This window comes from Rhinopithecus bieti, unplaced genomic scaffold, assembly GCF_001698545.2.
Source record: "Rhinopithecus bieti isolate Rb0 unplaced genomic scaffold, ASM169854v2 scaffold_2205, whole genome shotgun sequence".
NCBI lineage: Eukaryota > Metazoa > Chordata > Mammalia > Primates > Cercopithecidae > Rhinopithecus > Rhinopithecus bieti.
Window position 1 is genome coordinate 3,059,611 of NW_016803673.1, and position 25,436 is coordinate 3,085,046.

The 25,436-nt window shown below is 48.1% G+C and overlaps 1 protein-coding gene across 4 annotated transcripts in view; it reads left to right on the forward strand.

Annotated features, from left to right (window-relative positions):
- AK8 (adenylate kinase 8) overlaps positions 1 to 25,436 on the forward strand; it is a 165,995-nt gene that overhangs the window by 29,409 nt on the left and 111,150 nt on the right. For all 4 annotated transcript variants that reach the window (XM_017849418.1, XM_017849422.1, XM_017849431.1 and 1 more), the window contains exons 6-7: positions 24,180 to 24,261; positions 24,878 to 24,949. In XM_017849418.1, the coding sequence (XP_017704907.1) occupies positions 24,180 to 24,261; positions 24,878 to 24,949 (154 nt within the window). The remainder of the gene's footprint in view (positions 1 to 24,179; positions 24,262 to 24,877; positions 24,950 to 25,436) is intronic.

The following is a 25,436-nucleotide window of genomic DNA, read 5'->3' on the forward strand; positions in this document are numbered from 1 at the left end:
GCTAGTTTTTTTGTATTTTTTTTTAGTAGAGATGGGGTTTCACCGTGTTAGCCAGGATGGTCTCGATCTCCTGACCTCGTGATGCGCCCGTCTCGGCCTCCCAAAGTGCTGGGATTACAGGCGTGAGCCACCGCGCCTGGCCAGAACTTTCTTGTAATAGCCGCTTTTGAGTCTTCATCCGCTAATTCCAACATCTGAGTTATGTGGTGGTGACATCTGTATCTGCTCTCATGTAAGTAGAGGCGTTCCTGGTTCTTCCTGCCCTCAGTAATTTTGTATCCTGGACATTTTAAATATTGTTAGGAGGCTCTGGGTCTTGTTTAACTCCTACGGCAAATGTCATTATTTTTGCCTAAGGAGATGACTGATTCAGTTGGGTTCAGGTTGCACGTTCCAACCAGGCTTCTCAGGGTGTGGTTTCCATGTCAGTCCTGTGTTCAGCCCCTTTGCAGTGCCGTGCAGTGACTGACCGTGCAGCTCTGTGCTACGCGCATATCACCCAGGGGCACGTGGGGACTTGGCAGTGAGCTGGCCACAGTTCACGTCTCAGTGTCTCTGAAATGCCGTGTAGGGTCAGGCCCACACGTGCACAGCTTGGGGGTGAACCTTTGATCTCATCAAACACTGTGTTTAGTTACTTCCCTGAGCTGCCCTCTCTGGCATCTCCCAGTAACTCCTAGTTCCCCGGTGCTCCTCTTTTTGGTATTTTGGCCAGGAAACTGAGGTTTTATTTATCCTGCTCTGCCACTCACTTCCTGAGACTGCATCCATGACCAGGGTCAAGTAGTGGGAGGACAAGAGAGGAAGGATTGACCGGGCTTTGCCCTGTTCTCTTGGGACTGGAGAAGGGTCCCCTCTTTCAGTGTTTCAGGTACCTGCAGGTCCCTTTGACACAGCTGTGCCACCACGGCCAACGCAGGACTGCCTAGAGGCAGGAGTGTGAGAAAACAGAGAAAAGAAAAACCCCACAGAGGCACCCGCACTCCCAGTGCTAGGAGCCCCTTTTCCCACTCCCCTCCCAGCTCACTCTTCTCCCATCTGCTGCGCACCTTCGGCCTTCAGGTTGCCTTAAGACTAGGCCAGGAGATACTGGTTTGGTGGTATTTAGGATTCTAGTCTTTTCCCCCAACTTGCCTACTACTGGATAACTTTCTGAGTCCTCGAATAGCTGCCCCATGTGTTTTATGCATGTATTACAGCTACTCTTACTGGGGGTGACAAGGGGGGTGGCGCGCATTTCATATCTCCCAGAATCGGAAATTGTGTCCTTTTAAAAAATATATATATGCACATACAGACTATCTCTCTTTCTCTCCATCTGTCTCTCACTTGAAAATGTATTAGGGCCAGGCCAGGCGTGGTGGCTCACGCCTGTAATCCTAGCACTTTGGGAGGCCAAGGCAGGAGGATTGCTTGAGGCCAGGAGTTCTAGACCAGCCTGGCCAACATGGCAAAACCCCGTCTCTACTAAAAATACAAAAAAATTGGCTGGGCGTGGTGGCCCATGCCTGTAGTCCCAGTACTTTGGGAGGCCGAGGCGGGCGGATCACCTGAGGTCAGGAGTTCAAGACCAGCCTGGCCAACATGGCGAAACCCTGTCTCTACTAAAAATACAAAAATTAGCTGGGCATGGTGGTGGGCACCTATAATCCCAGCTACTTGAGAGACTGAGGCAGGGGCAATCGCTTGAACCCAGGAGGCAGAGGTTGCAGTGAGCTGAGATGGCACCATTGCAGTCTAGCCTGGGTAACAGAGCAAGACTCTGTCTCAAAAAAATAAATAAATAAAAAATTAAAAAGAATTAGCTGGGCATGGTGGCACGCGCCTATAATCCCATTTACTTGGGAGGCTGAGGTGGGAGAATCGCTTTAACCCAGGAGGTAGAGGTTGCAGTGAGCTGACATCATGCCACTGTGCTCCAGCCTGGGTGACAGAGTGAGACCCTGTCTCAAAAAAAAAAAAAAAAAAAAAAAAAAAGGTATTAGGGTTGAATGCAGTGGTTCATGCCTGTAATCCCAGCACTTTGGGAGGCTGAGGCAGGAGGATAGCTTAAGCCCAGGAGTTCAAGACCAGCCTGGCCAACATGGTGAAACCCTGTCTCTACTAAACACACAAAAAATTTGATGGGCATGGTGGCATGCACTGGTAATTCCAGCTACTCGGGAGGCTGAGGCAGGAGAATCGCTTGAGCCTGGGAGGAGGAGGTTGCAGTGAGCCAATATGCATCACGGCACTCCAGCCTGAGTAACAGAGCAAGACCCTGTCTCAAAATATATATATATTTATTGGGAAGCCCCAAATCTGAAGCAGTACCCAGGAATCTTTTCAGCATGCTGGTGTTGGAGTAGCAGTTCTCACGAGCTTGTTCCGCATGGCCCTCAGCCATGGGATCTACGTCACAAACACCTGCGGGCCTGGCTGCAACGGTGACTCTGAACAGTGTGTTTATATCTGACCTCAAATTGTTCATTGTGAGCGGATGGTCTTCTGCCCAGGTGTAGGCAGATATCCAGAGTCCAGAGGCTGTTCTAAATCGGGGGTGGACACATGTTTTCTGAAAAGGCTGAAGAGACACTTGTCGAGGCTTTGCAGGCTATACGGCTTCTATCACAACGACCAGCTCTGATGTAATACATAGGCAGCCGTACACAACACAGACATAAAAGGGCATGGCTGTGCTCTAGAAAGACTTTTATCTTAGAAGCAGGCAGCAGGCCAGATTTGGCCTGGGGGCTGTAGCTTGCCAACCCCTGTTCTAAGTAACACTTTCACATCGATCACAAAAACATTTCTGTCCTTTCTCTTGAGCTCTCAATAGAAAGCAAACTTCCAGCCGGGCGCAGTGGCTCACACCTGTAATCCCAGCACTTTGGGAGGCTGAGACGGGCAGATCATGAGGTCAGGAGAATGAGACCATCCTGGCTAACACGGTGAAACCTCATCCCTACTAAAAATATAAAAAAACTAGCGAGGCATGGTGGCACGTGCCTGTAGTCCCAGCTACTCGGGAGGCTGAGGTAGGAGAATCGCTTGAACCTGGGAGGCAGATGTTCCAGTGAGCCAAGATCATGCCGCTGCACTCCAGCCTGGGCGACAGAGCAAGACTCCATCTCAAAAAAAAAAAAAAAAAAGAAAAAAAAAACAAAATTCCCCCTTCAGGGGGGGTTGGGAAAAAGCCCAGCTTACCGCCAGCTTTTTTTTTTACCAAATTCCCCCCCCACCCGGGGGAAAAGAAAAAAACCCCAACAAAAAAAAAAAAAAAAAAAAAAAAAAGCAAATTCCACCTTCCAGGAGTGTTAGGAGAAAGGCCAGCTTCACTGCAGACTTTCATTTTCACTAAGTTCCCTCCCAGTCACCCAACTTCCAAGCTACGTGGCTTGATTCTGCGTCTCCAGTTGAGTGCCCCCTGCAGGCCCTGAGTTGTTTTCACTGCTAGGACCCTTCCCCACACCCGAGACCCTCCTCCTCAGCACCCCCCACTTCTAGCAAGATGAGCAAGATGGTGTTGCCTGCCTTGGGCTCACCATTTGCAATTGGAGACAGAGTCAAACATGACCAAGGCAAGGCAGATAGTGAGAAGGGTTGTGATGGAAAAACCATGGCCAGGAGAGTCCAGTTATTCCTGAAGTCTCTAGTGAAGGGGACTGGAGTGGACTGTGGAAGGGCTGTCTGAGGCTGGAGGGAATGGCAGCCAGAAGTGAGGCAGGGACCAGAAAACCCAGCCCTTTACCCCAGCTTCGCACTCTTAACCCAGAGTGTCCAACCAACCCCGTGGGAACTTTTCCTAAAACTGACCCTTCGGTCAGTCTCTATGTTTAAGGTTTCCCACCTCTTTTCTCTAGGACGTGCCAAACAATCTTTTGGCAGAGAATTAAAGGGGAAGGAAAGATGGCCCGAGTGACTGGAAGTGGGCCAGCATTTTCCCCTACAAAATGCTGTGTGCCTTAATCCATTATTTCTTATGCATTTGCCAGGTTGGATTAGATTCTTGCATAGCAGATCACCAGGCTGGAAGCATTCAACGGAGTCTTCCTTTCTTCTCTTCAGTCTTTTTTTTTTTTTTTTTTGAAACAGGGTGTTGCTCTGTCGCCCAGGCTGGAGTGCAATGGCACAGTCATGGCTCGCGGCAGCCTCAACCTCCTGGGCTCAAGCTATCCTCCCACCTCAGCTTCCTGGGTAGCTGGGACTACAGGCACGTGCCACCATGCCCGTCTATCTTTCATTTTTATTTTGTGTGAGACGTGGTCTCCCAGTGTTGCCCAGGCTGATCTTAAACTGGGCTGAAGTGATCTTCCTGCCTCAGCTTCCTGAGGAGCTGGGGCCACAGGCGCGCACCACCTTGCCTGGCTAAGTTTATAATTTTTGTAGCGACAGGGTCTCACCATGTTGCCCAGGCTGGTCTCAGACTCCTGGGCTCAAGTGATCCACATGTCTTGGCCTCCTGAAGTGCTGGGATGATAGGCATGAGCCACCGTGCCTGGCTCTCTTTGATCTTTAAAGCTAAGCCGTTTTCTCTTTTCATCATGATAGCTACTCATCAAATTTGGTCAAATATAGGGGGGTGGTACTTCTTTGGCTTAAGTGTACCCGAGTTGCCCAGGACTGGACCTCCTCAGCAGGGGTGGGGGCTGTCTGTGAAAGCACAGCTGGATACGGTCTTAGCCATCAGGCGGTGTTTCAAATTCAGTATGCCAAGAGTTCCTGGAACCAAGACTCTCAGTGTGATGAGCATTCGTTCTAAGCACACAGGAAGGGAGAAATTGTGTGGTTCCTATCCTCAGGAATAACATGCACCTAAAACATGTGGCCTACTCATGAGCCACCATCACCACCCTTGCCAAACGAAAGGCCCAGTGGAGATGGCGCCACAGTCTGTCTCAGTCAGCAAAGGCAGCAGGACTTCCCTATGCCTGGTTGTGGAAGACCTGCCTTTCCCTTTTCAGATTTCCTTTGAAGATGCTATGATCCCCAAACCACCTGTGACCCAGGAACTTGAGCAGGAACTGCTGTGAGAGGGCCGCTCTTCCCCCGGCCCTCTCTCCCGGTCAAGAGCGTTTGCTTCAACCAGCTGCCTTGGTGCGGCAGAAGCCAGGAGCTGGCCTGCTGGCCACTGGAAGGCAGAGGTCTCTGGGGTCCAGGCAGGCAGGAGAGCGGAACAGGCCCAGAGCCTCTGCTCCAGCTCTCCATCTCACCCCAGGAGAAGCTAGAGACCTGAACTGAGCATGCATCTGAGCCTGGCATCAGGCACTACGCCCAGCAGCTTCTCCAGCTTTATGGGACCCTACATGGTCAATGTTACTATTATTGTGCCCATTTTATAGCTGCAGGGCCCGAGGCACGCCCAGAGTCACACAGTGGGAAGCAGCAGGACTGGCCAGGGTGGACCAGGCATGTGGTACACAGGACCAGCGCTGTGACCCAGGGGCTCCAGGGCTGTGCCGTGCAGCCCGGGACAGAAGCTCAAAGGCTGGGCAAAGCCTACCTACTCCCTGTCATGTTTTGTGCCATTCACAGGCCCCCATGTGTCCCCATGCCACCTGATATGTTCCTCAACTGGAGTCACGACCAAAAGCCTTGTCATGGTTTGTTGGCCTACCCGGCTCCCCAGCCAGTGTTTCCTAAAAGTATTCATTCATTCATTCATTCATTCATTCATTCATTCATTCATTCATCTATTCTCTTATGCAACAAATCACTTTGCTAAGCACAGGGGCCAAAGCAGTGAACAAGAAAGTTAAACGTCTGCTCTTAAGAAACAGAAGTTCTAGTCATGGAGAGACAGACAGTGTGAACCAGATAAACAAGCAAAGGTGTTATGTCAGCCAGAGGTGGATCTGAACTTCATAGCAGGAAGAGAGGCTTGGCATGGGGCCAAGGCGTCTGTGGGCCCCTGTCCCATCCACCCCACACAACCACTGCAGAACGCCCAGGGTGGGTGTCTGGATACCACTGAGCAACTCTTGAAGTCTCTCTCCTTTCCAACCTCAAAACATACGGAGCAGTACTATTTCGTGTAAGTAATTTTTGCAAGTTACAGCGTTCCAATGGAAATGCTTCTGGTGGGTAAGCATTCTGGATTCTAGGTGGAAATCTAGAATCCAGAGATGCAGGGCCTCAGGGTGGGCTGCCAACAATCGTCTGTGTGTCCCACTGGCTACGTACACCCCCTTGAAGCCGCACTGCACTTCTTTCCCCGTTCCAGAATCTAACAAGGCTGCACAGTTTTCACACAGGATTCAGCTGGCCTGGACAGGTTTGTTTCCGTGATTTTTAAAAAAATCTCTACCTCACTGACTGATAGTTTCTGGGGAAAATATGGTGATTCTCTCTGTGATTGCAACTGGATATCCCAAACGTGCCCTCAGTGATCTAGAATAGCCTTTCTTTTTTTTTGTTTTGTTTTGTTTTGTTTTTTTGAGACAGAGGCTCATTCTGTTGCCCAGGCTGGAGTGCAGTGGCATGATCTTGGCTCACTGCAACCTCCGCCTCCCAGGTTCAAGCAATTCTCCTGCCTCAGCCTCCTGAGTAGCTGCGATTACAGGAGCCCACCACCACACTGGGTAATTTTTATATTTTTAGTAGAGATAGGGTTTCACCCCGTTGGTCAGGCTGGTCTCGAACTCCTGACTTCCAAGTGATCCCCTTGCCTCGGCCTCCCAAAGTGCTGGGATTACAGGCGTGAGCCACTGCACCCGACCTAGAATAGTCTTTCAAATGTGCATTCAACTTCTGTGAATTCTTCCTGAGCTTATTTAAAAGCTTGGTCTGCATAACCTGTTTGCATAGTGCACCTGCAGTGTGGACAGAGTACAGGACTATGCATCCCAAGTCACCATCATAAAAATGATGATATCTGGCCGGGCGCGGTGGCTCAAGCCTGTAATCCCAGCACTTTGGGAGGCCGAGACGGGCGGATCACAAGGTCAGGAGATCGAGACCACCCTGGCTAATACGGTGAAACCCCGTCTCTACTAAAGAATACAAAAAACTGGCCGGGCGAGGTGGCGGGCGCCTGTAGTCCCAGCTACTCGGGAGGCTGAGGCAGGAGAATGGCGTGAACCCGGGAGGCGGAGCTTGCAGTGAGCTGAGATCCGGCCACCGCACTCCAGCCTGGGCGGCAGAGTGAGACTCCGTCTCAAAAAAAAAAAAAAAAAAAAAAAAAAGATGATATCTATTGTTAATATTATAAATTAAAATCTCAATTATGATTGACATCGTTATTAGTTGCATTACACTATATGTGATTATATTATATTATAAATAATATATTGACTATATGAGTATTTATAATGTGTGTTGTTATTGTGATTATTTTGACGATGGTGGTAGCCGTCGTCTACGTGCCTGGTTTGGCGTGTTATCTGCTACATGACATTTCAGGCGCACCTTGCACTATGCAAGAGGCTGCAGTTATATTCTGGGAGACTCGCCTTGGTTGGGAGTGTAGCATCGGCAGCAGGATTGTGTGCTGTGGAGTCCTCACAGTAGCCCTGCGGAGGGGGCACTATTGTCTACCCTGTTTCACAGATGCGAAAGCCAGGCCCTGAAGAGGTTGTGTGTCTTGCTGAAGACCCCACAGTTAAGTCTCAGAACCGAGATGCAAACACGGTGTTGTACTGTTGGTCACTCTGTTCTTGTTTCAAAGGTTGCATCTCAAAAAGGCAGCGAGTGTTATTTTGGTGAGAGCTTCGCTTCTTTCCTTAGGCTTCAATTTTCCCATCTATACAATCATGGGGTTGGACTTGAGCACGGAAATCCCTTCTAGCCTTATAGTTCTGTGATTCTGATCATGTCCATGCTGTTGTTACCTGCAGAGTAAAGGAATATCTCCTTCAATTTGTTTTAAACTTTCTTCTAACCTTCAAGGGGCATCCAGTGCCTTTTCATCTCTTCCCGCTGGAGACAGGATTTCAAGAGTAAGAGGTTAGGCTTCTAATTATGTGCTTTGGTTGTGCAAAAAGAAAACAAACCCTCATCCAAAATAAACAGAATTTCTTGCTTTTAGGGAGAAAAATGACACATATGCATATTCATTTATATGGTAATGATTATTATTTAGCTACACAGGGACTAGAATTGGTAATTTAGAGCACAAAAGAATGCAGGGAATAGTGTTCAGGGAAAATAACGCAATCATAACCCATCAGGATTCTGTATTAATGCAGGGGAGTGGTTTCTTTTCTTTGTTTTTTCTTTTTTTTTTTGGTCTAATGCAATCTCTTTGAAGAATTTTTTTTTTTTTGAAGTGACCATCAAATGCTTAGAGAAAGAAAAATTAGCACTCTGTATTGGAACAATCAAAAGGCATTGCTGGCTCTACCTGTTGGATACCCATTAGCCATTTGTTAGGGACAATCAAGAGAATGTGTCCGAATCTTCAGACTACCCCTGTAGGGCAAAGAAAAGGTAAGACATAAGGCAGTAAGTTCTGGAAACTTGGAGGGAAAGGCTCAGTACCAAAGAGATTCTAAATTTTACCTTGCCCATAGTCACCATTTGTGCTCTATTTTATTTAAATTGCTAAGAATCCCTTTCCTTTATTTGGAACCTGATCCATCTCCCCGCAGCTACCCTGGTTTCTTCCCAATCCTTTCTTCACATTGCTGCTGGAAGGATGGCTTTTTAAAGAATGAATGAATTTATTTCATAACCACGATATATTCATTCCTATGGTTCCAAAGGCACCAAAGTCCCCCGTCACTCCTGTTCCTTAACCACCCAGTTTCCTTCCCTGGAGGCAACTGATGTTCACACTTTCTTTAAAGTGCACCCTTCTGAGGATGATTTTAAACATAGAGAAACATTTGTTATTTTAAAATAAATGTGGCTGTGACCCTCCACTGCTTCCGGGAGCCCTGTGTGTCCTGGGCCTGCCTGCGGCTCAGCTTCATCCCTGGACTTCTCTCATCTACCCGTTCAGTACCCGCCACCTTTCCCCAGCTCAACCTGCACCCATCCTGCTCAGGCCTTTGTGTGCAGCTGCCAGACCCTAATTGCATTAGTCCGTTCTTGCAATGCCACAAAGAAATACCTGAGATTGAGTAATTTATAAAGAAAAGAGGTTTAATTGGCTCACGGTTCCGCAGGCTGCATGGGAAGCATTGGGCTGGCATCTGCTCAGCTTTGGGGAGGCCTTAGGAAGTTTCCCATCATGGCAGAAGGTGTAGGGGGAGCAGGCATATCACGTGGCCAGAGCAGGAGCAAGAGAGAGAGAGTGGGAGGGGGAGGCGCCACGCACTTTTAAACAACCAGATCTCGTGAGAACTCACTATTGTGAAGATAGCACCAAACCATGAGTTTGGTTTGGTGCCCCCATGATCCAAACACTTCCCACCAGGCTCCACATCTAACAATGGGGATTATATTTTAATGTGAGATTTGGGTGGGAACACATATCCAAACTATATCACTAAGCAACTCTCAATGATTTCCCACCCCTTTGTGTCCATGCTATGTAATCCTCTCCCCTTGAGTGGGAGCAGGACCAGCTGAATATGGCAAAGGTGAGGGGATGTCACTCCTGTGCTACATTACTTTATGTAAGAATGTGCTTTAGCAGACCAGAGAGAGATCCTCCCTGCTGGCATGATGAAGTATGCAGCCATGTTGGAGAAGCCCACATGACTGGTCTCTAGGAACTACAGGGACCTCCAGCTCCCAGCAAGCGAGAAACCAGAGCCCTCAGTCATACGGCAGCAGGGAAATGGATCCTGTCAACAATCCAGATGAGCTGGGAAGAGGGTTCTCCCTCAGTCAAGCCTCCAAATGAGAACACAGCCCAGTCAACACCTTGCCTGCAGCCTTTGAGACTGAGTAGATGACCCAGCTGAGCTGTGCTTAGACTCCTGCCCCTTGGAAACCATGTGATAATAATTGTATTGTCTAAAGTTGCTAAGATTGTTATGCAGCAATAGAAAAGGAATACACAGTGCTCTTAACCCCACCCCTTAGCTAGAAAACTGCTCTCATTCCTCAGCCTTAGCTTCAAGTCACTTCTTCAGGGAGGCCTCCCCTGACCTTGTCCAGCCCCACATGAGGCCGACCTGCCTGTTACATGTGCTCACAGCATTCTGCTCTCCAACTCTGCACTGTCATAGTTAGAAATGCAAGATCTTTCGTGTGGTACCTGGCATAGACTCCATGCTGGGTAAATACTTATAGGATGAATGAATGAATGAATCAATCAGTCAATCAACGAGTCAATCAATGAATCAATGAATGCCATTTGGAGAATTCCCCAGTTTTGCACCACCATGGCAGTGAATTCCTATCCCAACATGCTTGTGGCCCAAGGAGGGAAAGGTGTTTAAAATCCAACAGCCCTATCCAGTCATATCCGAATGTCCTAATAATGGTTTCAACACCAGGAACACATCTGTCTTCAGGCTTCTCTGGGGAGATTGTTTTGGCCAGTGTGCTAGCTTTGTTTTCTGTGAATTTTGGATCTGTTTAGCGACTTCTTCCTTGTATTCTAAAATTATTTCCATCATTAATGCTTTCAAGTTTCCCGTTTGGCTTTGGACTCCTGCACCTTGAGAAAGTTCAAGCGCTGCACCCTAAGGCTAGAGGTGCCCCCGTGGTACCTACCCCGGGTTCAAGTTTTTGAGAACCAGTCTTCCAAGCTGATCTCCTATGCCAGGAGATTTTCCTGTCTCCTCCTCCTTTATTCCTGCAATCAACTGTAACAAGAATCAAGCACCAAGGTGCTTGATTTTAAAACATTAAATAAATGTGTAACATAAAAGTGATCATGCCTGGTGGATGAATCCCAGTTTGTCTCATCAATGTCTTTTAAAAAGCCATCTACAGAAATCATCCCACCAAAACCTCTCATGAAAAGGGAAACTGAGGCCCAGATGGAGGAAGGAATTTTGTTGATGTGCCACAGGCCAGGTCAGTGTGGCATTTTACAGGCCACCATGCAGAGGCTCCTGGCTACCTGACTGGCAGGTCAGGCTTCAGCTGGACTCGGCAAGCTTGTGCCAGGCCTTATGACAAAGGCGTTTTTATGTCACCAGCACCAGACATTTGGAATATCACAGACTGGAAAATATCTGGCAAATAAAAAAATGTTTTCGCGTACGGATGCCACCCCCACGCTGCTGCAGGGGCAAAGGAAAGACTTGTGCCCAATTATGATGGCTCGTCATGTGTGGAGAATTTTATTATTCATCAAAAGGCAGAGCCCTTCCCGCACCGGGAATGTGATTTTTATGGGCTGCACACGTGGCTCGTGTTCATATCTGCTGACCTGAGCCGTCCCTCAAGTATCTGGGCTGGCAGACAGCAGCGAGGGACACTCAGACAGGGACTGGTGTGGACAGCCTGCTCGGGCCGCAGTGCTTTTCTGTGTAGAGCGTCCTGTAATTCATAGACAAGCAGCATGGCCTTAGGTGCTGCGGCGCATGTCCTGAAGTAACAGCTGTCTCGCTGTCTCTGATTAAATGAGATGATCCAAGCGTAACGGTTAGCGCTGTGCCAGGCCCGGTGGTCCACTTAGAGTTAAGATGCTTTTTACATGCTAGATGACCTGGGTGAAGGCCATTTGAGGATCCCTTATGAGTAGAAGTCCACTGCTGCTTCATACCTGGCTTTGTGTTAGACAACAGTCCTAGGCGCTTTCTGGGTGGGTTTATGATCTACCAGCAACATCACAGTGTGCTTTTTTTTTGGCGCTATCTCGGCTCACTGCAAACTCCGCCTCCTGGGTTCAAGCGATTCTCCCACCTCAGCCTCCCAAGTAGCTGGGATTGCAGGTGTGTGCCACCACAACTGGCTAATTTTTGTATTTTTAGTAGAGACAGGGTTTCACCATGTTGACCAGGCTGGTCTCGACCTCCTGACCTCAGGTGATCCACCTGCCTCAGCCACCCAGATTCCTGGGATTACAGGCGTGTGCCACCGCGCCTGGCCTGTGGTACACTTTTGAAACCACAACTCAAGTGAGTTCTATTACATCCCCATACCTGGGTGGATGAGAGTCAGCAGCCTTCTCAGTGTCGTGCCTGAGGAAAAAAATCAATGAAATGTCACAGCCAGCTGCAGCCTGCCTTCCTCGTGCCTGTTCACTTGCCTTGGGGTGTGTGTGTGTGTGTGTGTGTGTGTGTGTGTGTGTGTGAGTTTCCACTAGGGATTGAGTCCCACCACTCTGGAGGTTAGGAATGGTTCAAAAGGTTGCCAAGCGCGAGTGTAATGCAGGAAGCCAAGCACATGGGATGCTGGGTTCACTCCTTTGGAGATGGAGCTGGGCTGTGAGGGAAGGACCTTCAGTGTGACTGCAGCAGGAAATTGGTTTCTTGATGCTTGCGAACCCGGGAGGCAGAGGTTGCAGTGAGCTGAGATTGCGCCACTGCGCTCCAGCCTGGGTGACAGAGCAAGGCTCCATCCCCCCTGCAAAAAAAATGTTTTCTTTACAATTTACACAGTTTCAGTATTCTGTCATAAGCAGCAAAAATGGACTAAGACAGCGCTCAACTGGTGGGTGGTGCCTCCTCAGTCTGCATTCTGTTCTCAGTGTCTCCTCTTTCTTCTTCCTTAACTGTGAGGCTCAGAGCCCCTGCAGAGTCAAAGCCACACTGTGACTAACAAAAGCTAGACCCGCTGCATTCTCCCCGGTGCTGCTGAGCAGGAGCCTGCGGAAGGATGCTGCCCCCATCTGCATCCCGCTAATGCATTCTAGACATCGCCTCTTATTCCCCAGCACCTCTTCTAGAAGTCTTCCTTATTCTCTCATCAAAAGCAAAGGAAGGAAACACGGAGGCTGTCCACCAGGACCCATGAGCAGTTAAATGGGATATGAACAAGTCTCTGCTTCAGTGTGTTAAAGGAATATTACCTTGCCCCATGACTCATTGAGCCTGTGATCATGTTACAGTAAAGACAAGGAAGAAGGAAAATGAAGGCCCGAGTTAAGCCCAGACACAGCTGGTGAAGAGCAGAAATGGTCCATCAAGATAAGGGTACACATCGGCCGGACGTGGTGGCTCAGGCCTGTAATCCTAGCTGTGGGAGGCCTAAGTGGGTGGATCTTTTGAGGTCAGGAGTTCGAGAGCAGCCTGGCCAACATGGTGAAACCCTATGTCTGGTAAAAATACAAAAATTAGCCAGGTGTGGTGGCAGGCGCCTGTAATCCTACTACTCAGGAGGCTGAGGCAGGAGAATCGCTTGAACCCGGGAGGCGGAGGTTGCAATGAGCTGAGATCACGCCACTGCACTCTCCATCTGGGCGACAGATGGAGACTCGATCTCAACAAAAAAATAAAAAATAAGGTACACAGAATGCTCAGCTAGCATTTACTGGCACCTGATATGTGCCGAATACCACGTCACACTGTGATGCATTTTCCCATTGAAACGGCACGACTGTGCTATGATGTTTTTCAACAGCTAAGACTTCTGGGGCACCTGCTGTGCACCAGCAAATGTTCTAGGTGGCTCAAAACAGAGGGCTGGCAGGAGCAGGCAGGTGCCAAGAGCTGCCGTCATTCTACGGATGAGGCCGTAGCACAGGAGCCCCACCCACTGACCCAAAGGAAGGATAAATACATTACCTAAAAGAAAAACTGACCTTCTCGAAATGCATCAGGTTCCAAATGTCTGCTTCCGCATAATCTTCCTCCTGGAGCTAAAGAAAGAATGCCATCATCAGATGCAACACTTGGACCATTCTGTTGAACCTTGACCATGTCCGCAGATCCCTGGAGTCAGGTCTCTGATGCACGTGGGAAGCAAGTTCAGGCCCTCAGCCCTAAAAGTGTCTGTACCAGCTGGGGGTGTTTTCTGTACTGTATACAAAATGCAAAATTCTTTTTTGTGTTCCCAGGTTGACTCCTCTTAGAGCTCATGTAATATCATGGAAACTTGGTTCTTTCACTATAAGTGGGGAGAGGATGTAGCACACTTTTGACTGTAGAACCAAAAGTTTAGAATTTACATGGTGGGTTTCTATAGTCTTTTTTTTTTCCTCCTCTTTGGTCATAGATTTATGCTTCCCTGCCTATAACATGAGTCAGTATTTTATAGTGGAAACGGTAACGGAGTGGAGGAGCTAGATGCTAGTCCATAGAACCACCAGCTGTTTGTTTTATTTCTCCTTGTGGTGTCATTGGGCTGGCATTAATTACACTGCTTTCATCCCACTGACAGTAGGAACACAGGATTTTCTTGCCATTGTTTTGACACTCACAGGTTTATAGATGTCACTTGCCTCCTCCAAGGAGTGAGGTTTTATTGATCCACAGCTCTGCTGAGGCCCTGACTGTGTGTTCCTCAAATACAGATACAGTTAGGTTTGCAGAGGGTTGGAAGGGGAGGTCTGAGTTCCACTCAGGAAACTTATGGCCCGCATCACAGTGAGGCAGGGCTTCTGAGGGCTTGGTGAGGTGCCGGGCAGAGTACAGTGATCACACCCCCCACGCCCCCTTATTTGTGGGTGTTTCTGTAAGAGACCCTGATGCTGAGGCTGTGATTGGTTGGTTGGTGTGATGCAGGCTTGTTAAGGGCACATATTGACCACGTGTCTGCATACAGAGCCACAGCACCCCGTGTGGAGAGGAACGTGTGTTCCGATACGCTCTGTGGGTGCATGATGCCTCAGATGATCCCTTTCACTGCAGTAGACAAGGAAAAAGAGATGATCAGATGCAGGACAGGGCCTGAGGTTTGAGCAGACGCAAGTGGACCTTGGAGCAGGAGCAAGTATTCGAGAAGCACGGAGATGCTGGGAACGGGACTGGACCCAGAAGCACCGACCACATCACTCTTCTCTTAGGCTGAGCAGAGAGTCAGAGGTGCCAGGCCTGCTCCTGAGAGCTAGCAGGGCATCCACAGCAGAAGGGCAGAGCAGAAGGGGGCCAACTCCTCATTCTCCCATTCTTTTTTTTTTTTTCTTTTTGAGACAGAGTCTTACTCTGTCACCCAGGCTGGAGTGCAGTGGTGCAATCTCGGCTCACTGCAACCTCTGTCTCCTGGATTCAAGCGATTCTCCTGCCTCGGCCTCCCGAGTAGCTGGGACTACAGGCGTGCACCACCACACCCAACTAATTTTTATATTTTTAGTAGAGATGGGGTTTCACCATGTTGGCCAGGATGGTCTCGATCTCTTGACCTCATGATCCGCCTGCCTCGGCCTCCCAAAGTGCTGGGATTATAGGCATGAACCACCGTGCCCAGCCCATTCTCCCATTCTTAGGCTGAGTTTGGTCTGTTTTTCAAATGAGTTGTCAACTATGAATAGCCTGTGTATTCCAGGAGACATTTATTAAGCACCTACTGTCTGCCAGATATTGTGCCACCACTTTAGGTACATCGTTGCATGTAACCCTAAAGACTATGAAGTGCAGACACTATTTTCATCATTCCTGTTATACAGATAAGGAAACAGTCACGTGGGTTAGAGGACGAGCAAACTCCCCTCAGAGAGGGCCGCTGGCCGAGTGATGGCAAATGGTGTGAGCCCACCTTGGGGCGAATCCACAGTAGCTGTCAGCTCACTAGACTCCCGCATTCTAATTGAAATGTGTCTGTCCCAGCTGGGTGTGGTGGCGCATCTGTAATCCCAGCACTTTGGGAGGCCGAGGCAGGAGGATAACTTGAGGCCAGGAGTTTGAGAGCAGCCTGGGCAATATAGCGAGACCCCAGTTTCAAAAAAAGAGAAATGTGTCTGCCCCAAGTCCTCCTTAATTAAAGATCTTCCCTCAGTTCATATCTGGAATGCCAGTTGCTCCTGTTTCCCTGAGATTTGCCTTTTCAAACAATTTTTTTATATTAAGTTCTACAAACTTAAGTGGGACTCTTTGGAAGTAGGTAGAGAAAAAGATCGTTCACCTTTCTCAAAATTACAATGATAAAACTAGTTAACTTTGGGTCATTTCTTTGTTGCCAGGCACTACACTTGTTTTGTTGTTTGTTTTTTCAGAGATGGGGTCCACTCTGTCACCCAGGCTGGAGTGCAGTGGCACAATTATAGCTCCCTGCAGCCTCAAACTCCTGGACTCAAGTGATCCTTCCACCTCAGCCTCCCGAGTAGCTGGGACTACAGGTGCATGTCACTGTGCCCGGCTAACTTTTTTTTTTTTTTTTTTGAGATGGAGTTTTGCTCTTGCTGCCCAGGATGGAGTACAATGGCATGATCCCGGCTCACCGCAACCTCCACCTCCCAGGTTCAAGCAATTCTCCTGCCTCAGCCTCCCGAGTAGCTGGGATTACAGTCATGCGCCACCATGCCCAACTAATTTTGTATTTTTAGTAGACATGGGGTTTCTCCATGTTGATCAGGCTGGTCTTGAACTCTCAGCCTCAGGTGATCCACCCACCTTGGCCTCCTAAAGGGCAGGGGTTATAGGCGTGAGCCACTGCGCCTGGCCTGATTTTTTACTTTTTTTGTAGAAGCGGGGTCTCACTGTGTTGTCCAGGCTAGTCTAGAACTCCTGGCCTCAAGCAATCCTCCCACCTTGGCCTCCTAAAGTGCTCTTAATGGGCACGAGCCACAGTGCCTGGCCTGTTTGTTTATAATCCTCGTTTAATTGTTTCATCAACAGTGAGCTAGATTTTGATTATTCCCATTGTGCAGAGGAGAGTGAGGCCAGAGGGGATGAAGTGACTGGTTGAAAGTCACACACTGGCTGTGGCACAGGTCGTCTGGTTCCAAAGCCACTGCTTTCCACCATCACAATAAACGGATCCTTTCCAGGGCTAATCTTGTTTCTAGAGAGGTGGGTCTACATCACAGACATGGTCTAAAGTGTTTGAGGGGAAAGGGCCCTGGGTGCTGGGTTATCCATGTCCGTTACTTTCATCTAAAGCACATTATGCCTGACCTGGAGAGCTAAATGTGAACCTCCAAAGTGAGTTATCTCTGCAGGGGGCTGTCTTGGGGCCATCCCCGCCTCAGAGCTGGGGTAGACTGCTCCATCTGGGGACAGAACAATTTGTTCTTCAAACTGTGTCTCCTTCCATGGAGTGGCTTCAGGGGTACCATAGACATTTGATATGAATTTGATTTAATTGTTTTAAAACTATTTAGGAACTAGTAAAAAGCCTCTTGAGGTCGGGCACGGTGGCTCATGCCTGTAATCCCAGCACTTGGGGCAGTGGAGGCGGGCGGATCATGAGGTCAGGAGATCGAGACCATCCTGGCTAACACGGTGAAACCCCGTCTCTACTAAAAAATATAAAACATTAGCCAGGCATGGTGACACGTGCCTGTAGTCCCAGCTACTCGGGAGGCTGAGGCAGGAGAATCACTTGAACCCGGGAGGAGAAGGTCGCAGTGAGCTGAGATTGTGCCATTGCACTCCAGCAGCCTGGGCGACAGAGCGAGACTCTGTCAAAAAAAAAAAAAAAAAAAAAAAAGGCATCTCTTGAATGCCTGCATTTGGGCTTTACCAGGTTTTCATACCCTAGAGATCATTGGCCTGTAGGCTACACATCTAGGAGTAATGATCTCCCCGCATCTGCAGGTTTGTATAAAAACACCACTCATGTATCATTGATTATCAAGGGTAGAATTCAACACTGTTGTTTAGAAAAATCACTCCTGCATATTTCAGCGTTGTAAGAGCATAATCACTGTTAGGCTGTGCCCAGAAAAAGGTCAGGCAAATCCCTGGGCACACCTCACCTCGCCCAGGTGGAGGAATCAGAGCAAGTTGAGGGGTAACGGGGTCCTGCTACAGTCATACACGTGGAATGTGGAATACTAACGTTCCGTGTTCAATGCATTCCATGTTCAGTGCTAACAGGGGGTGCATATTGTTTGGGATTCAACTCTGAGATAAAAATTCTTGCTAGTCATCTTTCAGGTGAGTTGAATATGGAAGGCATCCTAGGGTTCTATGGCAGGCTAAGGTTTTTATGTTTCTGTATAAACCAAAGTAACTGCTACTGAGGCAGTGTGATGTCAACTTTTTTGTGTTCATCAAAGTAGTCTCATTGTTCTCACCGATTGGCTTTAGAACATATCACTGTCCCAAACTGGAACTTTTAAGATGCATTTCCTTCCTGGCTGACAGAGTCTCTCTCCTCTACGTGGGGAAACCACACGGTATTTCATTAGGAAACATTGGGCCTTCAGTGTCTCTTGTGAGGCTTGCCCTGGTTCAGACTTGGAGCTGAGCAAAACTGATTTATTGAGTCCAAGTCTTCAGCCTCAGCTTGCCTCCTTGGGACTGCAGAGATTGAGCATGCAGCTCCAGGGAATGCCTCCGGTGGAGTCTGCAGTCGGAGCTGGGAGCCAGATCAGGGGCAGGACTGGGGGAAGCACCCAGGGGAGCCCCACCCTCTGGTCCTGGGAGGAGAGGGGAGGAGCGGGAAGGCAATGCATCAAACAGGCAGAGGCCCAGAGGGCAACAGAGCCTTACCCTGTGAAGTTGCTAATTGCGCTTTAATAATAGTCAGGAGGGCAAAAGAGGCCAGTGTTCGCACAAAGCCGGACGGCTCGTACTGCATCAGGCCGCGCTCTGCTGGGCCTCGCCAAGTTCCCCAGGCTGGCTGGCTTCTTTTCTTTCCTTTTTTTTTCATCTGTGACATCTGCTCAGTGCTTGTCCCTCCTGTGATACCATACCCCTCGCAGCTGTGCAGACCTCCAGCTCTGCACTGGTGCCTGGAGTGCCCTGAGCATACGGCCTTTTTGATGTGTGATAAAACAGAACCGAGCCACGGGGGTATGGTGAGCGAAGGCATCAGAATATCAATTAACCTGCTCTGAACAAAGCTGCAGCTCAGAGTGGAATAGACATTTCACTGAAGTGTCAGGAAGATGGATAATGTATTCTAATTAGGGATTGACTGATACCTCCACATCCAGCCACTCCTGGACGTGAGACCCGTGAACCTCGAAACGCAGGCTTATTGGGAATGTCTTAATGTCCCCTCGTGGCAGTTGTTGGGTGCTATTTACTGATTTATGGCTTCTTGCTTTGCCAGAATTCGCAGCCATTAAAGTCCTCCCAGCCAAAATTGCTGCTTCCCTGCGAACGTGCAGCCCATTTTGCAGCTGGGCAAATGACCCCTTAGCAAGAGCGCTGGAGAAGATCTTTTCTGAGCACCCAGCCTGCAGCTTTCATCATGAGGATGCCGTGGGATAGACCCACCTTCAACAGAGGTTTGGTCAAGGCGCCCTCCCTTCCAGGTGGACCAGTGTGGACCAGCATGGGCTGGCACAGGGAGGAAGAGCCTCCACGGCTGCCTTCTCCATGATGTGGGGAGCGGCTCTAATGGGGCCTGGGTGCTGCTCGAGGGCTTCCTCGGGGACCTTGTTTCTTAGTCCCCAGGTGATCGTACCATTTCCCCAACTCAGAAAGAGCAGACCTGGAGAGCTGGTGGCCTAGGGCTCACTCTAGAGCCCCCCACCTTCTTCCTTTTAGATTTTCACATCTGCACCAGAATGACACTCCAGTGAGGCCAGGCTAATTAGGGAGATGTTCCTCATTTTGCTGCACTTTTCCTGTGTAATTGGAAGTCCCGCTTTCTCCAGTGAAAAGTCAGTGAGAGCTGTTCCCCTGAATAGTTCTAAAAGCTTTGGACCACATACTGATATCTGCTGCAAATTTGTGGCGAGATTATAATGATTGCTCAGTAATGCAATATTAAAAGCAGAGGCCTTTCTCAGTGCCGAGCAAAGACGGAGTTCCAACCTTCCAGCTTCGAAAAAGGATTCAAAAGAGAGTTACCAGCGCTTGTACTAGAAGCAGCAATCAATGGGCTCACAATTCCTTCCCGTCCAAATAAAGGAAAAATAAGGGGGTATGAATTTAGCTAAAGTTCAGAAAATGTTGGTTCGGCTTCCAGAACTGCGAGGGAGCTCTCAGATGCTCTGTCTCCTGGTTCTGCTGGTGTTGCTCACGTCTGTAGATGTTTGCTGTTTCCAGGAGCTGCAGCCTGACGCTTGGCTGGCTATAACAAGGACTTGAGGGAGCAAAACGCTGTTAAAATTTTTTTTTTTGCACTTTTGCTTCATTAGTTCTAGAAACCAGGGGTTCTGTGGCTGTGAGTCTTCCTGTATAATTCAAGAAATTAATGAAAGCTTGCTGGATTTTTCCGACAGTCTTTAGGCTGCAAATTTGTTTAGCTTTTTTTTTTTTTTAACTGTCAGTGGAGGCTACTGGAACCTAAATATTTTAATATTGAAGAAAGGCAGGCTTTTTTTTTTTTTTTTTTTTTTTTCAGAGACAAAGTCTCACTCTGTCACCCAGGCTAGAGTGCAATGGCATGATTATAGCTCACTGCAGCCTCAAATTCCTGGGCTAAGGGGATCTTTCTGCCTCAGCCTTCCAAGTAGCTGGGACTATAGGTGTGTGCCAACACGCCTGGCTAATTTTTAAAAATCTTTTTTGGTAGAGTGGGGGTCTCACTATGTTGTTGCCCAGGCTGGTTTGAAATTCCTGGCCTCAAGCAATCCTCCTGCCTTGGCTTCCTAAAGTGCTGGGATTTCAGGCGTGAGCCACTGCACCCAGACCACCTTTTGGTTTGTTTGTAAAGAAAGACATCTCTTACCATTGCCCACACTGTGTCTGTCGATCAGATGGTGTGGATGTGAGTGACCTGGAGGCTGAGTCCGTCCATGTCAGTCCATCCTCTGACCTTAGAGCAACTGAATCTCATAATGGCTGAGAGGGAGGGCTTTACAGCAAGTGGGGGCTCCCAGTGTTGACTCCCAGTTGCCGGACCCCACTACCTGCAAAATGGAGACTTGAAGCAATTCACTACTTTCTTTCAGTCTCTTCCAAAGCTCACTTTACTAATGTACCTGGACATCAAGTCTAAAGCATTAGACTGTCTCTGTGTGTGTGTATGTGTGTGTGTGTGTGTAACTCTAAACTCATGGGACTTGAAGGGACTTTAGAAATTGTTTAATGTGAACATTGCTGAGGGACATAAAAAAGCAATTTAAGCAAATGAGACGATAATGTGTTGACTTGATAGTGTAAAAATGTCAATTTGTCGTGAATTGATCTACACATTTAATGTTGTTCCAAAATCCTAGTGGAATTTCTTTCTATTTGGGAACTTGACAAAATATTTGTAATGTTTACCTGAAAGATCTTGTTTTGAAAAAAAAGAAGGGAAAGCTTATTTTACTAGACATTGTGATAACTTATAAAACAACAACAATTTAAACAGTTAAATAAAAAGAATTTAACAGGCCTGGCGCGGTGGCTCAAGCCTGTAATCCCAGCACTTTGGGAGGCCGAGACAGGTGGATCATGAGGTCAGGAGATCGAGACCATCCTGGCTAACCCGGTGAAACCCCGTCTCTACTAAAAAATACAAAAAACTAGCCGGGCGAGGTGGCGGGCACCTGTAGTCCCAGCTACTTGGGAGGCTGAGGCAGGAGAATGGCGTAAACCCGGGAGGTGGAGCTTGCAGTGAGCTGAGATCCGGCCACTGCACTCTAACCTGGGCGACAGAGCGAGACTCTGTCTCAAAAAAAAAAAAAAAAAGACTTTAACAATCTACAGGCAGAAAGAGGCCACAGCCAATGTCGTTATCAGCATTTAGACTCTGATGAAAGTGTCCTCAGAGGGGAAAAGATGGGCTGTACTGGGGGTGAGTTTGGAACAGGTGGTGAGCCACAAGGAAGCAGATTACATCACAGCCCCACATCATTCGCAAACTGAAATGCGGCCCTATTACACGGATCATTACTATTTACATGTAAAGAGTAAAAACACAAGAATACAATTTAAAGGCAAGTGAATATGTATCAGCTTTTGCAGGGGGGAGGGTGTTTTTATGCATCCACACAATGCCAGAGTCTAAAGAGGAAAGCAGTGATTGATTTGGCCACAAACTGGTGTGTGAAAAGCAACACCACACACAAAATGAAAAGGCTGCAAGACAAACTGCTGAAAATGTTGGCAACATAGTTTGCCTCAAAGGGTTTGTGGTAGTGTTTGCCAAAATCCAAAATGGGGTAATGTTCTTAATATGTAAAGAGCTCTTGTCAATAAATAAAAGGATGAAACCCCCAGGGGAAAGCAGATGATGATACGAATAGACATTTTGGAAAAGAAAAAAAAAAATCCAAATAGCTAATAAACATATGGAAAAAATACTGAACCTCATTAATGATCAAAGAAATGTAAATTAAAGCAGCAGTGGTATACTGTATTTTGCTGGACAGATTTTTTTCCCCTAGATAATGCCCAACATTGGCAGAGATGCAAGGAAACAGATGCTTTGCCATTGGATTCATAAACTGGTGGGTCATTTTGTAGAGCGATGTGGCAAAATGTATCAAAAGTCATAAAAGAAGGTGTCAACTTTTAGAAATTTATCTGAGGATGTTTGCTAGGCATCCAGATGCATATACATCATTGTTTATAATAGTGGAAAACTGGAATCAAACTGAACAATATGAGCAACAATATGGGATCAGTTACCATCAGGTCAATTCATGCAATACCAGGCGGCTATGAAAACTTCTGTGCAAGGAGCACTTTGCGACGTGGGAAAACGTTCATGAAATGTTTTTGCTAGAAAGTAACAGATTACCAAATAGTATATAAGGTGTGATGCCCCTCCCCACAACCCCCAGCCGCCAGGAACAAAGGTATCTGCACTTGCTGCTTGGAAGGAGATACACCAGAATGTTGACAGTGGCTTGTTTGGGTCTCAGGTGTTACCAGTGACTTATTATGTCAGTTTTTCAGTATTTTCCACACAGTGTACAATGATTGTATATTACTTTCACAATTGGATTTAAAGAGTTAGTTAAGGCCGGGCACAGTGGCTCACGCCAGTAATCCGAGCACTTTGGGAGGCTGAGGCAGGAGCATTGCTCGAGCCCAGGAGTTCAAGACCAGCCTAGGCAATGTAGCAAGACTCTATCTCTACAAATAAATAGTAAAAATAAACCTGTAAACCAATTCCCTAGCTGTACCAAGAGGGGGCTGATGTGTGAGGAATTTCAGTCCCATAAGAAGGTAGCTGCAGAGCAGAAACCGGAATCATCGTCCAGGGTTTGTTTTTAAGAAAAGTGGGGTGTTACTGCAGATATATGGGGCAGAAAATAAAAACAAAAGCGGGGTTTTCACCCTGGTCTCAGGAATCTCTCCAAAACTCTCTTTAGGAAATTATCCAAAATGTGGAAAGCGCTAGATGCACAAAGATGTTCATCGAGGTATTATTTATGATAGTGAACACTGCTCGCAGTTGAAATGTTCATTCGTGGGCATAGTTAAGTTGCTGTGTACATTCTCTTGGTGGGACATTGCACAACCGTTGATAATGGGGACAATGAGGAGCCATGCAGATGTGAAGAGATGCTTATGGTTGCTATTGTGTGGTGGAAAAAATCAAGATGTAGCCCGGGCGTGGTGGCTCACGCCTGTAATCCCAGCACTTTGGGAGGCCAAGGCAGGAGGATCACTGGAAGTGAAGAGTTTGAGACCAGCCTAGCTAACATGGTGAAACTCCGTTTCTACTAAACATACAAAAAATTAGCCGGGCGTGATGGCACACGCCTGTAATCCCAGCTACTTGGGAGACTGAGGCAGGAGAATTGCTTGAACCTGGGAGGCGGAGGTTGAAGTGAGCTGAGATCATGCCATTGCACTCCAGCTTGGGCAACAAGAGTGAAACTCTGTATCAAAAAAAAAAAAAAATCAAGATGTAAAATATATATGTTATGATTATAGTCACCAACATACGATTCAGAAGGGAATATAATAATATATTACAAAGTAGGGTTTTTGTTTGTTTGTCTTGTTGTTGTTGTTGTTATTGTTGTTGTGGTTTTTGAGACAGAGTCTTGCTCTGTCGCCCGAGTGCAGTGGCGCGATCTCGGCTCACTGCAAGCTCTACCTCCTGGGTTCACACCATTCTCCTGCCTCAGCCTCCTGAGTAGTTGGGACTACAGGCACCCGCCACCACACCCGGCTAATTTTTTGTACTTTTAGTAGAGATGGGGTTTCATCGTGTTAGCCAGGATGGTCTCTATCTCCTGACCTCGTGATCCGCCCACCTCGGCCTCCCAAAGTGCTGGGATTATAGGCATGAGCCACTGTGCCTGGCCACAAAGTAGTTTTTAAAGGGTGAGGTAGCTATCAGAAACATTTACGTATTTTTTTGTCTTAAAAGCTCTAGTCTTTCTATAAAGCTATTATGTTCCTTTTAAAATAATTCCAAAAAATCTAAAAATCAAAACAGATGAGCAGCTCTCTGAATCCTCTGTCTAGGGCTGGATTCTGGATGGCATCCCCGAGACGCGTGAGCAGGCCCTGAGGATCCAGACCCTGGGCATCACCCCCCGACACGTCAGTGAGTAGCTCCCAAGGGTCCCCCACCTGCCAGAGCTGCAGCCCCAAGGGGTGGCCAGTGAGCGCCCCGCTCATGCCGCCTGCTCCCGACCTCAGCCCAGGCACTGTCCGAGACCCAGCAAGGAAGAGGACAGCACAGCTGAATTTTTCACAGAGCTAAATGTATTCAGGGCTGGTTCTTTAAAAAAGTGGGGTTTTGCTTTCAGCCTGGTGATTCTTTGTCCCAGGAAGGAAATCAACTAGAATGCTGTGCAAGCGTTCGGTGCACGCAGAGATGCCCATCATGGCATTATCTGTGATGAGGGAAATTGCTAACAGGCAAAACTTGCAGTCATGGGCCGTGCTCTGTCCTGATGTTACGCTCTTTCCCGATGTTACCCTCTTTCCCGATGTTACGCTCTGTCCCGATGTTACGCTCTTTCCCGATGTTACGCTCTTTGTGTTTGGGTGCAAGGAGACCTTTCTCTTAGGAATTCACGGGGATGGAGATGATTGTTGTTTCAATGTCATTATACAGAAAAACAAAAAACCTAAAGCAAGTATTGGTCTGTGCTATTCATATGTGTGGCACCTGCTTCCTGACAAGTCTGGTTTTGCTCCTTTTCTTCTCTGTCCAGTCGTGCTGAGTGCTCCAGACACAGTCCTGATCGAGAGAAACCTGGGGAAGAGAATCGACCCTCAAACTGGAGGTATGGCTATGGCCACCCTCACCCAGCCCCATGGGGTTTCAGAGACCCTGGTGGTGACAACCTGCCTACCATTTCCCGAGCTGGCATTCTGCTCTGGGCACCCACAGAGGGACACAAGGAAAGCTGCCACAGGATGGGCTCTGAGCTGGAAGACACTGGCAGGGGTACATTCTGGTAGATGAGGAAAGGGAGGCCCGTTTAGGTTAAAGGAGGAGACTTTCTTGTGGCAGAACCAGAGTAGAGTGTGGGGGGTCATGCGGGGCACCTGGGCTTGGGGCCCACACAGGAGCCAGGGGACGTGTCTGCCTCTCCCTGGGACAAATTATGTACCCCCTGACACCTCTTGTTCTTTGGTATGCGTACAGAAGAGAGAGGCATGGGCATTACCTGGGAGAACTGGCAGGTCCTGCAGGGGACAGGGCCCTTGAACTGGGCCTTGAAGACCAGGCAGTTCAGCAAGGGGCTGGCGGGAGGATGGGGGGAGGTG